A 15057-nucleotide genomic window follows, 5' to 3' on the forward strand; every position below is an offset into this window, starting at 1 on the left:
TTTCACTGGCGCATAAATCGCGACCGGTTTTATTTAATATAATAATAAAAATTGTAACTCATAGTCGGTAAAATATTGAATAAGTGATTGTTTTCAATATTAACACCTCAAGTGACTCAAATGACCAAAGCAAATGACGGAGCAGAACGCGCTGACATGGCAGAAACTTTTGTGTATAATACTAAGCGCGTTTTATTTCTTACAATTAAATGTTGTAATATTATTATTGATTGTTTTGACATTTCAGTTTCGGAACTGTGGTGCTGCGCCTTGATTTCGTTGGCTGATCGTTTTCGTTTTGTTCGCGTCAGCTGTGGTATTTTTCTGTTGTGCGGCAAGTTACAACGTTACGAATTACCACCTGTACCGGCGTAAGTTCATCGTAATTTCGTAAAACATCCCAGAAATATGTTTCACAATTCTTGTTTTTCAAAGTCAGCGCGCTGTGTCTGACAAAGCGTCCCAAAAACCCCACGTCCCATGCTCGAAGATCTGTCCGGCATTTACAGTCAAGGTAGCGTTGAGTCAAGGCTGTCTCCGGCACATATCAACAACCTTCGAAGGTTATTTGCGTCAGAGCGAATGTTTGGAACGGTCGCCACCAGTAGAGTACCGTCCAAGCACTGCAGTCCGAAATTCCGCGGTACTGTCACTAGTTGCCTCATCCCTAGTTGAGCCCTTCCTTTCGTTGCACCGGGCATACTTCTTGCGTGTGAGCAGCTTGCTTAAAAATAACCGCATAAAGGGATGTTTTCTTAAATGTCAGATTTTAGGATGAAATATGAGCGCAATGCCATGCCAAATCTCCAACTGAAGCCTCTCTCCTTGTCAGCTATAGACCCCTTTCGCGAATCTGGAGCTAAATCTTTGAAAACGCTGCAACATGGGAGAATACCTAATGCCGCCAAACATGCGCACACAGGCACTTGAAGGTCAACATGTTGTCCCTTGCACACGCGCTGTGCAGTGTCTTGAGCTGTGCCACAAGAGTGCATTAATTTTAGGAGGGGTCTATTGCTGCTTGCAAGGAACAACAAGGATATGTGATTTTGTCCCATCTATTACATCTTTATTTTTTGGTATCTTTCTTTAGAGGTTACCTTCAGATAATTCAGTCTGTTATTACTTATGAACAGAAACTGCCATTTTTAGCAGGGTGTCTCTACGCTTGATGATTTGCAGAACCCGTGCCCTCTTTAGTTCTGCACTTGAACATGGATAGAACTCGGCCATTCAGCTACGAACATTCTGTCAGGACAGAACTGTCTAGGTGGCCACCATCTCATCCGTATGGAACTCTACTGGAAGAAATCGTTCCGTCTGTCTAAACAAAACAGTACCTGCCTCCATTAAAAAAAAAAAAGGAAATTGAACTCTGGACGACAGAATCTTGCAGCATGCATGTTCAAGGTCCTGAAGTCTTGACCATTGATGTTCACTCTCTTATGTCAGGGTCATATTAGTTCTGGAAAGAGCTTTAATTATGACATGCATAAAAATGAAAGTGAAAGCAAATCAAAACATCTGTTTTATAAATATATTTGAATTTCCACTCTCAAATCTCGGTCACCATTTCCTCTCAAAATGCATTGGGCACTTCCGACATGGACAGTCAATGTTTTGCCATTTTTTTTTACTCTAAGCAGCTTCAAAGCTAAGTCAGTGTATGGATGACATGACGATAGTGTTACATGAAAATTTATCTCTGGCAGCTCTCTGACTAGCTGGCAATGTGCCTCACCGTATGGTGACCGATCCGGGAACAAATCACAGGATACTGTCTCATAGGACATATGTCCTGCTAGCCATGTTTCTGTTCATCTGTTAACTTCCTTTGGTTAAAGGGATACTGAACCAAGGAATTTGGTGTCCATAATAAGTGGCGCACATTCTTTCCACGAGCCAGCAGCCGCCGGTGTGCGCGAGCACACGCAACAAAAATGACGTCAAAGACCTCTATTCGCGGTTAAGAGGACAGTGAAATGTATGGGCTTCGGACCAAAGGAGAATAAAGACAAGTTTTTCATCTACACAGTGGTGCCTGGTGTAAAAAGTAAGCGATGAATTGGTCTAACAAGCACGTAGCTTTCACTTGTAGAGATGAAAAGCCTGTCTTTATTCTCCTTTAGTCCGAAGCCCATGCATTTCACTGTCATCTCAACCGCGAATGGAGGTCTGTGACGTCATTTTTGTTGCGTGTGCTCGCACACACCGGCGGCTGCTGGCTGGTGGAAAGAACGTGCGCCACTTATTATGGGCACTAAATTCTTTGGTTCAGTATCCCTTTAAAGATAGGGAAGTTGTTTTTTCGGTGGTTCATATTTTTTCATAGGTTCTGTGTTTTTTGGTGCCTATTTTGGGCGTTGGACAAACAGTCGGCGTATATCGAGGCTTACGTTTAAGGCTGTAGCAGTTTTGTATGTGAGTAAACCCACTTAAACCGTCTTCATTTTACCTCCAGGATTTTGAATATCCAAATGATTTTTTTATTTGGTGCATGGAGGCTAACTGCCTCAGCGGCTCCGAGGCAAAGCGCCGGCCTGCGGATCTTCAGGTGGTGGGTTCGAATCCCGGCCGAGGTGCCCACAATCTGACGGAGGATTATTGCAAAGAAGGTGCCGTGTTACCGAGCTTTCGGTTGCACGTCAGAAGATTTTCAAGTGGTTGATATTAATCCTCAGTCCTCTGCTGTTGCGTGCCAGATGCCCGTTGTCGGTTTGGCACGTAAAACCCCCGAATTTGACTTGTGGGGCATGGAGACTGCCGAAAATGATTTTCAAAGTACCGCCTAAGGCCCTCCTTCCCGGAGCGCGACTTCGCAAAAGGAGTTTTTGGAATCTCCCCTCTCGCGTCTCTTCAGCGCCTAGTAATGCTATGCACGCGCACTCTTGCTATTTCTAGAAAGGGCAGAAAAATATGTCACGACTGGTGTCAGTGCGGAAAAGTATACCTGGCAAGCCTGCAATTGCACGTGCGGCCCTCGAGTGACACGCGTTTAGCTACCGAAAGATTCTCCTATAGTGTAACGACCGATCGGAGGTTTTTTGTGTTTTTTTTTTGCATTTAGTTACACCTTCGGGGAAAACAAACGTGGTATTCAGGTTCACGGGGTAAAACTACGCTAGAATCAACCTCTATCTCATTTTTTGAAAGGAGTGTTTCAGCTTCCCTTTGCAGGACACGGGTTTGGGATTCCCCAGCTTGGAGGAAGTGTGCGTGTAACTCGAATAATCGATACTGCAGTGGCTTAGCCAGGAATATTTTTCGGGGATGGGAGGGCTTGAGATCTGGCACAAGGTCTGTGGTCCCGAGGAGAGGACATTCCAGTTTCTTTGTAAATCTCCGACTATTCGCAAAAGGGGTTTGTGGTTTATCTTCTCAAGGTTTGTCAGGACAACAGGTCATTGTACTTCTGGTTCGTGACAAAAACCACTGTTCAATTATCCAGTCTGGACTACACTATTTGTGCTTCTTAGGGGGAGGAGGGGTCGTTTTTTGCAGCTATTGACTCATAGATTTCATGGGAGAAACAGGGAACAGTGAAAGCTCGTTTATTACTCCCTTCACGGCGTAGCTGCAAGGTGGAGTGGTGGGAGGGGATGGGAAGAAAAGGAGCCCTCCGGCGACTGCGTCCAAAAGATTAGCGATCTTAAAGTGTCGACTTCTATTGAAGCAACACTTGTTTGCGAGTTTTGTCGGAGGACAGTTAGTATTGCCAATGGCAAGGCTACCAATTCCAAATCTGGCCGGAGGAGTATCATTCTACACAGGCGAGTTCTAACGAATTTAGGGCGTGTTTGTACCCAGATATTACTTACTCTTATTTTTATATTTGTAATAATGGAACAAAGCAGAATTATACTCTAGTTTAGGAGAATTGGGAATGTAACAAAAAGGTAAACTCCGACGAACCTCCAAATGAATCTCCAACGAAAGAACTCTGGAATATACTCTCCAAATTTCAGGAAAAAGTAACCCTGGAAACGCAGAGCCCTAGTTATAAAAATGACGAGAAGTGATATAGATGAACTCCCGCGAATGTCGCTTCTCGGTTTAGGAGGGATGGACGTCAACGTAGCCCGACAGAAAGTCCTAGAGAAGATCGAGGGCGCCGAAAAGTTGCTGAAGCAGTGTGACGGCCTCAGCGTGTGCCCCGGCAAGAGCAAGTTGCAGCGCAAGATTCAGGCGGAGATCAAGTTCCTGAGGAAGCTGTGCAAAGCCCCCGACAGCATCAAAGGGGAGCACCTTCGCTGCACCAACTTGGCTTACCTTTCGTCCGTCGTCACCTGTTCCCTGGCGGTCCACGGCCTCGTGGATGTGCTCAAGCCGTTCTCTTGTCCGGAGGTGTGTGTGCGCTCTTGCTTGCGTTTCAAACATGAAATGTCACGAGTAATACACAGACTTTCTGGCAAAAACCAGAAAGCCAAAAAGTTTAGTTTTTTTTGTTGCAAAAAGAAATTATGTGTTGCTGAACGCTTGGTCTTGTTCCAAGTGTAGCATTAGCGGTCTGGAACAGATGCCAGAGTTCCAGAGCTTGCCGTCATTGGGTTAAAAAGCTATATCTGATTTTCAAAAATTTTTGTTGAGAAAATGGTTACTGACAAAGCCCGCAGATATTACTCGGAGATGAATGGCATTGGCAACTGGGAACATGCCCCATTTCCTCATTGAACGTTTGAGGAAATCCCTCATATCTTTTGAATAAGAACTGTTAGTTCTGGAACTTCAGCGTCTTGTTTGGACTGCTAGCGCTACGTTTGGGTGAAGACTGAGCATTTGGCAATGCGTGGACACACCGCACGTTTGTCCGTGTCAAAGATGGAAAAGTGTTTAAAAACTGAACAATACTCATTTCGGGAAATCTTTGTTCTAAGTGAGGACTATTTTCGTCAAGACACTCCCTCCTTAGACATTTTCTGGGCGCATAATCTTCACTAGAATCAAGCACTGTGTCAGTTTCGAATCGGTGAAATCGCTGGCCTTGGAGGACAGTGGTATAAAAATTAGGTAATTCAGTCGGTCACCGCAGATGGTCACAATGTCAAATGTTTTTGTTCTATTTACGTCACAGATGCACAGCAGTGTTTGCCACCGGTTTTGCTGATTACAGCAAGGGCAAAATATTTAGGGAAATCATAACAGTTTGAGTCTAAACTTTGTCTAAACACTCATGCATTTGTCTAAACGCTCATGCATTTAGACAGAAAGTATTTTGATAGTTACCGGCTGCTACAACAGATGCCACTTCCATCCTTTCATTTGCTCTTGACAACTGCTTGCTCAGACTAGTCTGCGACGCTAGCATAAGCACCATCATTCGACGCCAGGTCTTGAGGTGCTGGAAAGGTTGCGAAGGCTTTTTGAACGGTTGTTGAGATTTTCAGACAAGTACGGGTGTCTCTCTAGCTTCCTTTAAGGGCAACTCCAGTCAATTCCGGAAATTCTGGGATTGTGGGTGATTATCATGTCAATACTAATAAACGATTCTATGTTATTCATTTTCCTGAAAAGTGGAATAGTTTTCTTGCAAACCTCGTTTAAACGAAAATTACTAAACGAAACAGAAACCTTGCTCGCGGCAGGCAGTATAATTGTTGCTGCTCGTCAACTACTGCACATCACATGGTACGGAGATGTCGGCTATGTCATCAACGAAAGCGGCGGACAGCGCCCCCAACCTCTTTTTCTCTCTGTGCTTCAAGCTCCACACCTCGAAAAGTAAGGAACAAACATAACAATTCCAGTTGTTGATATTCCATGCAGCATTGACTGTGTCTACACAGCGGCGTTGACTGCACTTTTCTGCACATTGCCCCCTAGATAGGGCAGAGTTCGGTGACCGTGGAGTCGCTCCGACTTCATTGGCCGGTTTAATAAACTTGTAGGTGGAATTGTGTTGTAATATTTTACATGTAGGCTATTCAGATGATACGATGTAGGACTGCATCGTTTTCTCAACATCAAAATTTGACCAGAGTTGCCCTTTAAGGTACGCTCTACGCCTGCCCCGATTGGTTTTCTTCTACTGCCAACAGCGCAGTTCTGGTGCTCCGGTTTGTCCCTAGAGAGATCTTGGATTGAACTGGGTTATGGTGTCTTAACCCTTCATGTCGGGTGGTCACTGTCTAAGAACAACAAGATCTGTCCCCCAAGAAAGGAAAAACGATTTGTCCCTTTCCCAGATTATTGTGGTCAAGACAGTGGTAACATAAAATGCATGGGGCCTGTTTAAGGCCTGCAGTATGTCTAAATAAATAAAATTGCCCATTTCCTCACGATGATGTTGCACAGATGCACTTGGTACATATTTGTGCCTCGACGGTGCAAACAATGTGGTGCATAGCCTCTCCAAAAGACGGTCCTGCCAAAGCTAGCACCGCAGCGGTAGTGGAGCACAAAGTCCGCGTCCCTTGCGGTTGCATAGCCGAGCCTTGACCCTGCTATTCGTGTTGCCCTGCCTCCCGCACTCTCTCCCACCACACCTGTGAGCGTGCTCGTTGCTTCGCGACAACATTTCAAGCTCGCTTTTTTCATGCGCACCGTTAGCGCAGTTGGTTCAGCGTCAAATTTGCGACCAGAGGGACCCACGTCCTAAACCGAGGGCTATGGCACGGCAGAAAGTTTCTAGACGAAGGACTGCACGTAGAGTCCATCTCACGGGATAGCTCCACGACATCTCCCTACCAGGCGCCGGAAACACCTTCGAGGAGAGGTCCTGAGAGGACCATCGTGGACGTGGTGGCATCCAACGGACTGGCCTGGATCAAGGTGGTGGCCCGCAACCCCGAAGCCCTCCTGACCTCGTCGCTGGGCGACGGAGAGTACGGCCGACGGACCATCTTGGACCAGGTCCGCGACATGGTGGACTGTGCAGGGTGTCACCCGCACCTCTACCGCATCCCGGAAGTGAAGATCTGGACGGCGCTTCCGGTCGGCGAGCCGCTCAGGGAGATCATAGAGGGCGTTGGTGCTGAGGTATGCCTTCTTTCCAGCTATACGGTGTCTGGGGCACATCTCCGACTGTTGCGTTTACACCACATCGTCAAAAGCGGTCCCTCTCTTTGTGCCCAATGACGTTGTAGAGGTGTCACGTCGTCGCTGGTCGTGATCCTGACAGTGTTGCAGCGGCGGGAGCGGCAGACGCCTGTTCCACCACAGGTCATTCTGCAGCCAGGCAGTCGCCGGCGACGGAAGCAGACGCGAGTCGGGATGCTAAGACAACGGCGAACCTCGTGTCTGCCCGTCTCTTTTGCCAACATTTCTGCGACCAACCGCCAGGATCGCGACAAAACGACGTTCCGGCTTCCGTGACGCAATCTGTTGCCACTTGGGTTCTGCTTTTGATGCACGGGCGGGATGGGACGATAAACGCGCTGGTCGAAAACATGTCCCAGACACCCAGCAGCAAACACGCATCCCCTTTGGACATAGAGTTTTGCCAATGCGTCGTAGACGGCAAGACCGTAGCGCTGAACTTTCTGCGTCACCTACCGGAGGACAGCGGGGGGCGTGGATGGGGACACAAGTCGTGGCCCTATCTGCACCCAGGTGTCTGACTGGGATTTGCATTCGAGTAGTGAGGACGCAAGTCTGGGGCAGACGCTGGCGCAGCGCACCGTGCCGGCCTTCGGTCAATGGCAAAGAAAATGCTGCGCTATGTCCTCGATATCTAGGTATCGATTCTGGCCACTTGTGTTCCCTGTTTGTGTCGGACCATGTTTAGTTTGTCTTAGATACAGGTTTGCTGGAAGTTGGCAGGCACTGCGACATGGGCACAAGTGTGACACAGAACCTCGGTATTGGCATCTAGTACAGTACAAATTGTCTATAGTAGTCGTTATTTTTTACTACCTTACCTAGATTAGTCCAGTACCTGAAATGACTGTACCAGGATTCCAAGCATACATCGACTTTGCATTACTATGTCACTCTTTGCTACAAATACAGTGGACTCTCGTTAGTTGATGGAGCCACACATTTTGTTTGAATTATCAGAAGTTTGAAATATCGGAAATTCATTTAAATATGATGCAAGATAAAATAGTGATTGGCCATTTGAATGGCTACACGTACAAAGCAGATATTTGATGATTTCCTCTACATAGGCCTACTGATCATAAGCAGGTATGGAACATGAAACATTTGTGAAATGTTTGAGAAAAGTTTATTTATCCCTAAAAAATGTTATATATCCTGGACTGTCTAGGCAATACATGACAAAATTAAGTTTGTTCAACAGGCCAAGAATTTTTTGTCTAATATGAACTAATATCAAAACGGGCACCACGTGGCAGTTTTCATAGCAACCTGCGTGGACCCTGTGACGTGGACGTATGCCATGCCGCCGCTTCGCAGCGTCTGCGTAAGTTGCCGCGGAAATGTCCGCGTGGTGCCCGATTTCATAGCTCATGTGCTCCTTGCTTGAGTCCCGTGGAGTTGGGTTCTCACCAAGCACCAGTGCACTGCGGAGAAGCAAACCGATGCTCGGAAAGAAAACGCACTCAACGGGGCCGTGTATGAAGTATGAAATTAAGTATGAAATTGGTGTGTCTGTTCTTGTGAAGTCTAAGAATAAGTATGAATTATACAAAAACTTCGTTCCAATTAAGCGGCTTAGAGGTACATTAATAACATGGCAGGACAACCAAAATTTTTTAATTTGTTTGAATTAACTAGAAGTCTAAGATATCCGAGTTTGAATTATCATAAGCCTACTGTAGTTCTTAAACCAGGCGTTGGCAACCCGCAAGGCCGGTTCATGCGATCCCCGGCGGGAGACCAGAAAGGCACCTCTCCGCCGCTTCCTCGTGCAGACATAAAGACCACACCGCAGTTTTGACTTCCAGTTGGCATTGTCCAGCATCTCCATACTTCGGCAGAGAACGACTTCACTTCCTTTTTGCCTTTTTTTCGCGACTTTCCGTCTAGCCCCCTCTACGTCGGCTTTGTGACGACTCTTCTCGCTGCTGCAAAAGGTTGCCGACACATCTTAAACTATTTAAAAAGGCCATGAAATAGTCGCCGACCTTGAAAGTGGAAAAGCTTTTCTCTCTTGAATAATTCTGCTGCGAGGTTTACCGTATGCAGCTACGGGTACACAACATTATTTTCTCTAAGCTTACTGTTTTCCTTCTCGCTACAATCTATACTGTTTTAGTTTTACAGTAGTGTATTGTGAGAGGTTCCAGATAAATTCGGAAAACTCCGAAGAACACTCGCTGGTAAAATATTCTCCAATTCAGATTTATTTGAAAAATTCCAAATCTCAAAATCGCAATAACAAAAAAAAAGAAAAATGTTGTTTTACGGATAGGTTACATGAGAGTACAGGGCCGGTGTTCCTGAGGAATGGCCACTTTAGTTTCCTTTAAAATCTTAAACTTTTGACAAAAGAGAGTTTTAGCGTTTATATGGGCGAAATCCATTCCCAACAAGTGGTCATTGCATTTCTGAACCACGACAAAAGCAGGGCAGCTGGAGCTTCCCAGCGACTACGCCCATATCCGCTTATTTCAAAGGATTTATGTTAATCGAAACAATGCTTGTTTGCAAGATTTATCGTGGGACAGCTAGTATTGACCATCGAAAGGGCCCCAATGCCAATTGCAGCTGCAGACGTACCATATGATACAGGTGAGTTCCATGCAGTGGTGGAACTGCTGCGCCAATTGTGCCAAACTGCGCCAGAACGAATAACCTGCTACACGCTGCTCCAAAGGCTGCATTTGTGTACAATTTTCGCCATGTCTGCGCCGAAAGGGAGCCGTTCCCGAGAAGGAAACTGAAAGTGTCTGGCACGTGAGATTGTCGGCTGTGCCACAGAAAATTAAGAAAGTACAGTTGTTTGTGTTTTTTTAATGCCTAAGCACTGTGTGCGAAGAGTGGGGCTGCGAAAATATTGTAATTTTCTTGTAGCAGTTTCAAATAATATGGTTTTTGATATTCGCTTTCAAATGAACTGCGATACTTTTCAAAGTGTTGATTGCAGCGGGTTAGCCCCCTTAAGCGCGCTTCTCCTCATGCAGAGGCGCACAGCGGAGAAGCAACACCCGCGGAGCGGACATAGCCATTTCGCGACTCGCTTCGCCACAGCGCAGCCACGCGCTTGGGCGAAAAACACACCTTCAAGCTAGTATGGTGCACGCCCGCGTCTAATGTATTAAAAAAAAGGAAATTTTGTGATTGCTATTACATTGCAATAAAATCTTCAAAATTTAACTGTGGCTATTATGCGAGGGTATGTGCTAGGCAGCAATGTTCTAACAACCTGTGTCCGATATTTGTGCTTGTTTTTTTTTTTTTTTTAACTCAAAATTGAAGAAAATTGATTTATATAGAAAGATTATTTACAAATCCCCTGAAATAGGTGTGGCCGTGCTCCTTTATACGTATAACTTTATGTCAAATCTGTCATTTACTTGCTATCCCAGTGTAGGTACTGGACGTTCTGAGGCTACAGTCTAGATTTATAGTTAGATTAAATTTAAGAGCTCACGAGTGGGCAATTAGGAACAACCTTCGTGAGTCCAGCTGAATTTTTGTTTAAGCATGGTGTTGCAATAGTAAAAGGCTTGGAGAAAAGGGCAAAAACACTTCTAGTCAAAAACTATTCAATTAAGAAATATTCGGCCGATACTACTATTCACTTTAAATTAGCATCGAACCCAAAATTCCTGATCTGCACACGTCTACCGAAGAGTTACCGGTTTTTGTGCGAACGGTGCTCACATTGATCGAAATGAATAGCTAGCGCTACTCGTGATCGGTTAGAGTGGCTATGTGCTCCGTTTAGCTGCTCTATGAACAGCAGCAGCTTGAATGCAAAGGAGGGCAGTGCGAGACACATTCAACACAAAAGTTCCGGTTTGATGTCCAACTCATGACAATTACGTCACCGTGATACAAACCCTCTACAAAGTTGCCAAAAACAACTTTTTATGTCAAACACAAAGTGAAGACACAATTGGTACTCCAAATAGGTTAATAGAGACATCTACAAAATTGCCGGTGTTTAAATATTAAATAAATAACTAAATATCTGTACAGGCCAGGTCTTCTGTAGGCATAACACTTAAGTCTCCCAACGCTCCAACTGCAGTTTTTTCTACGAGCTAACTTTCGAAGAAATTGTATAAAACTTTTCGACGTGAAAGCTCAAAATTGTCTGCTCAAAAAGTGGGAATCTCTGCTCCAAAACCCGTTTTTCCCTGCTACAAGAGCTGCTCCAAATCACCACTTGTCAGTTCCACCACTGTCATGTGAATTTAATGTTCGTTTCTGTCCAGGTAATATATATTTTTATTTTTAATTATGAAAATATGAAAAGAGTAATATTAAACCCTGAATTCCTTTTATTTCGAAATGTAAACAAAAATTTAAAGAAAACGAATAAACTTTGAATATTTAGTGAAAAATAAACTGAAAAACACCCTCTGAATTTATGAAAAATGAACTCCGAAAACATGGAATCCTATATATAATGCATCTCCCAAGCTTCCGAGTTCTCTTCATTGTGGAGCGCCAAACGTTCGCACGGTTAAAGCAAGATGGAGCACAGCCAAAGCAGTATGCTTGAGTTGCCACGAGATTGAGAACAATAGCTGTCTTTTGTTTGATCTATTTCCACTATGCCCATGAGCAGAGCAGCCTATATGGCCTATAGGTTGGGTCACACATTTGCCTCCGACTGCGATTGACTTCTCTACGACTACATCTAGACAGAGGAACACACAGGTACACTATCGCCATCTATCAGGAAGCTCTGGAACCCTTCTGATCTGCGTATAACTGAAGGTTTTGCAGTATTTGCGAGATTAAATCTGTGTGCAATCTGAGAAACAGTCTCTTGTAACATTGTCGGAACCATTTCAAGCACACTGAAAAAACTATCCGTAAAATGCATGCAGACCAAAAGCGTTTCAGGGCTTTCCAATATATGGCTCCATTTTTACCTCGTCGTAAGCCCTCGCAAGCGTTTGTAGCACAGTTGATTGCTGTTAAACGCAACTGTGCGTGAACCGGCCTTCACTTTTCTTTAAAGTTTTTATAAGTTCTGTAAATACTGCCCTACCTTCTCTCTAAACAGGTGGTGAGTCTGGAAGACCTGTCGGCATCCGATGACTCAGCCGACAACGGCGAACTGACGCTGACAGACGACAGCCAGGAGAGCTTCTCGACGCTGAAGCTGGGCGAGGTTCCCGAAGACGCCGTGCTGAACCTCGACGTGTCCACCATGATCGCCTACGCCTCTGCCCTCACAAACGGGCGCTGCCACTTCCGGTTCCGCGAAAACGTCCTCACGGAACAGGCCGAGAATGAACGGAAAAACCCGGTCAAACCGGCGCTGGACGAACTACTGGGCTTGTCAAACATTGGTTTGTCAGAGGTCGGTTCGTCAGACCGCACTTCACAAGCTTCATCGGGGCAGAGCTGTTTGGCAGACGCCGCATTCACCAAACGGGCGTCTATGCACAGCGATTCGTCGGAATGTGACTCGGCGCGTGAGGCTTCCTCGGCAGGCGATTTGCCAGGATACGTTTTGCCGAGAGCGGCTTCGTCGGGACGGAAATTGGTCTGCTGCCAGTCCGCATACGACGACTTCGTCACGATTGTGCGCGTCATGGCCGGCCCGTGTGAGACGGCCGCTGCCCAGAGACTGCTGAGTCGTGTTGCGGTGGTGCCCGACAAGCCGTCCGTGCGTGCCGTGTCCCTGTCCCTCCGCGGAAAAATTCGGAAACGGTCCAAGATCATCTTTGGCACCGGCGATCAGTTGAAGGCGGTGACTGTTACTGCAAACAGCGGGTTCCTGAGGGCTGCCAAGGCACAAGGTGTGGACTTTGTAGCTTACGTTCACGAGTCTCGAGCCCTAACTGAAGCAAAGGAGGCCACGGCAACGCCGTTATAACGACATCAGCAAACTTTTCCTCAAGATTGGTGCGATCCTTCTAGAATGCAATTGAGCTGGGATGCTTTAGCACAGCCTTCTGTCCGAACTCTTATGTTTCCTTTACTAATTTTTATGCCATGATGTTGCCGGTGTTGTAATAATCGAGCTAACGAATGAGCGTCTCGATGAATCCAATAATGTATTATATGTCAGAAATGACAATATTGTAACGTTGAGGAGGTCTTTACTTCTGTACTTCCTAAATGTTTCCACTATAGGCATATTTTGACACGAAATTGAGCCGCATGAATTCACTTGCATAGCTGGTTTGGGTTCCATCTTCCTGAACAGGGAAAAATTTGTGAGAACTTTTGTGTTTGGAACATCCGATAGTAGTACCAGGTTTATTAAATAAATTGGGTTTCATCATTCTGATTGTCACCAAAAAAAGTGACAGTTTGTTTCGGAAAAAGTACTATAGTCTGTGACAGGTCAAGAATGAAGTGGAAGCTCCTCCCACCTCTTTCCACTTTGGTGGTGCAAACGCTGGAGAGGAGGCGACCTCCTTTCCATTGTTCGCACCGCTGAAGTGGAAAGGGATGGAAGGAGCCTTTCACTTTGTTCTTGACCTGTCACCGACTATAGGAACATTGAATATTTCGCAGTAACACTGTTTATACTCTGGCAATGCTGGTGACCCTATTCCCGAGTTTCAACAACGTTTTTGAAACTTTCACTGCGATAAGCTGGGCTAAGCTTCTGCCTATTAATGCCAAGTGCAATAAATGGAGCTTGTTCAAAGAACTATAGCTAGACATCTACAGAAACTATAGATGCAGCGTTTTTTTACTGTTTGGGAGAACAAGGTGTCTTTACCATGAAAAGATTCAACATTGAACAGTAGCCAGCTTTTGTCTGCTGCTCATGCCTTGTCGTCATCTGCATGACCGACCATCTCAAGCCACATCGGAGAATGATGGATGCTTCACGAAAGAATTCACCATCGATGCAAAGTAAACTGGGTGAAACAGTCAACACTGTTTTTTTTTTTTCAGTAACCTTCCTTTGAAGGTTACTGAATCAATTTAAAGTGTTTGTCCCTAAAAGGCTGAACCAAATAGAAAACAAAGATTAAAAGGATCAGTACCATTCTTTTTTTTTTGGGTAATGCCCACTAAGAATGAACACTTCACATTAATAAAGCATGGAATGAACTAGTTTTTGTTTAAGAAATGCATTTGTGAGGCTAGCATTCCTTTCACTCCTCAGCTCCTTTTCTCTTTTTCGACTGTACAATTCTGGTGCTTAAGAACACAAATCTATCTCTTGGTGATGGATAATCCATGTTATCAGGCTTGCCCATGACTGAGCACCAAGGAGGACCGTAAGCCTGTGATGTAAAGAAGCAAACTTCTGTGGCCGATTGCAGCTTTGGAACTTGTGTACAGTTGACCCTTGATTTAACGAAACCAGATTTTACGAATTTCCCGATTTAACAAACAAATTCGGATTCCCCACCTAGCCTATGTGCGAGGTCTCCCTCCTTCGATATTACAAAGTTCCCGATTTAATTAAATAATTAACGGGTCCCAGGTCCTGGTGACTTCATTATATCGAGGTTCAACTGTATTGCACAAATAAGCTTCCATTGCAGTCCTTTTCAGGACTAGAGTGACTCAGCTGATTTGTGGCATCACAGTGCCCTCTGCTATTGTCTTCCTGTCGCCTGCCTAATTCTCACATCAGTTTTCTCTGCTACTAGTCTTCTCATAGACTTCCAGAGTTCTCTTAACAGAGTGACAACAGATTTGTGACAGCAGTGTCCTCTGCTATTAGTCTTCTCATTGACATATGCACAGTCCTCATAAGGACTAGAGTGATTCAGCAGATTTGTGACATCAGTTTCATCTGCTATTATTCTTTTCCTAGACTTCCACAGTTATCAGTGACTTAGTACATTCGTGACATCACAGAGAGGTGCTGACGATATGAAATAAAGCCCGCGGGTGAGTGCGCGGACCGATGTTGCAGGCGATGGTGGGCCCAGTGCTTCCCAATGGGCTGCTCGCTGGGCCGGTCCCCCGTCCAGCTGGCAGAAGTGTCCTGGCAAGCTCTCCAGGGTGGTGTCCGCAGGCCCCACTGTGCGTTAGGGCTGGGAAAGTCCTGGCTGC

General features: G+C 45.4%; 1 protein-coding gene across 1 annotated transcript; it reads left to right on the top strand.

The window, feature by feature from the left end:
- Positions 1-118: 118 nt before the first annotated feature.
- LOC8027928 (UPF0415 protein C7orf25 homolog) lies at positions 119-14119 on the top strand. The gene is made up of 4 exons (XM_029988184.4): positions 119-371; positions 4058-4344; positions 6688-6975; positions 12086-14119. The coding sequence occupies exons 2-4, from the start codon at positions 4063-4065 to the stop codon at positions 12902-12904; spliced, it is 1389 nt and encodes a 462-aa protein (XP_029844044.3). The 5' UTR covers positions 119-371; positions 4058-4062; the 3' UTR covers positions 12905-14119.
- Positions 14120-15057: the final 938 nt, after the last annotated feature.

This window comes from Ixodes scapularis, unplaced genomic scaffold (genome assembly GCF_016920785.2).
Source record: "Ixodes scapularis isolate PalLabHiFi unplaced genomic scaffold, ASM1692078v2 PGA_scaffold4__175_contigs__length_147842914, whole genome shotgun sequence".
Lineage (NCBI taxonomy): Eukaryota > Metazoa > Arthropoda > Arachnida > Ixodida > Ixodidae > Ixodes > Ixodes scapularis.

What these genes read in the sequence shown, in the direction of transcription:
- LOC8027928 (XM_029988184.4), top strand. Translation starts at nt 4,063, where the DNA reads ATGGACGTCAACGTAGCCCGACAGAAAGTCCTAGAGAAGATCGAGGGC. An exon ending in AGCCGTTCTCTTGTCCGGAG is followed by an intron (nt 4,345 to 6,687) that starts GTGTGTGTGCGC and finishes TCTCCCTACCAG; the next exon opens with GCGCCGGAAACACCTTCGAG. An exon ending in TAGAGGGCGTTGGTGCTGAG is followed by an intron (nt 6,976 to 12,085) that starts GTATGCCTTCTT and finishes CTCTCTAAACAG; the next exon opens with GTGGTGAGTCTGGAAGACCT.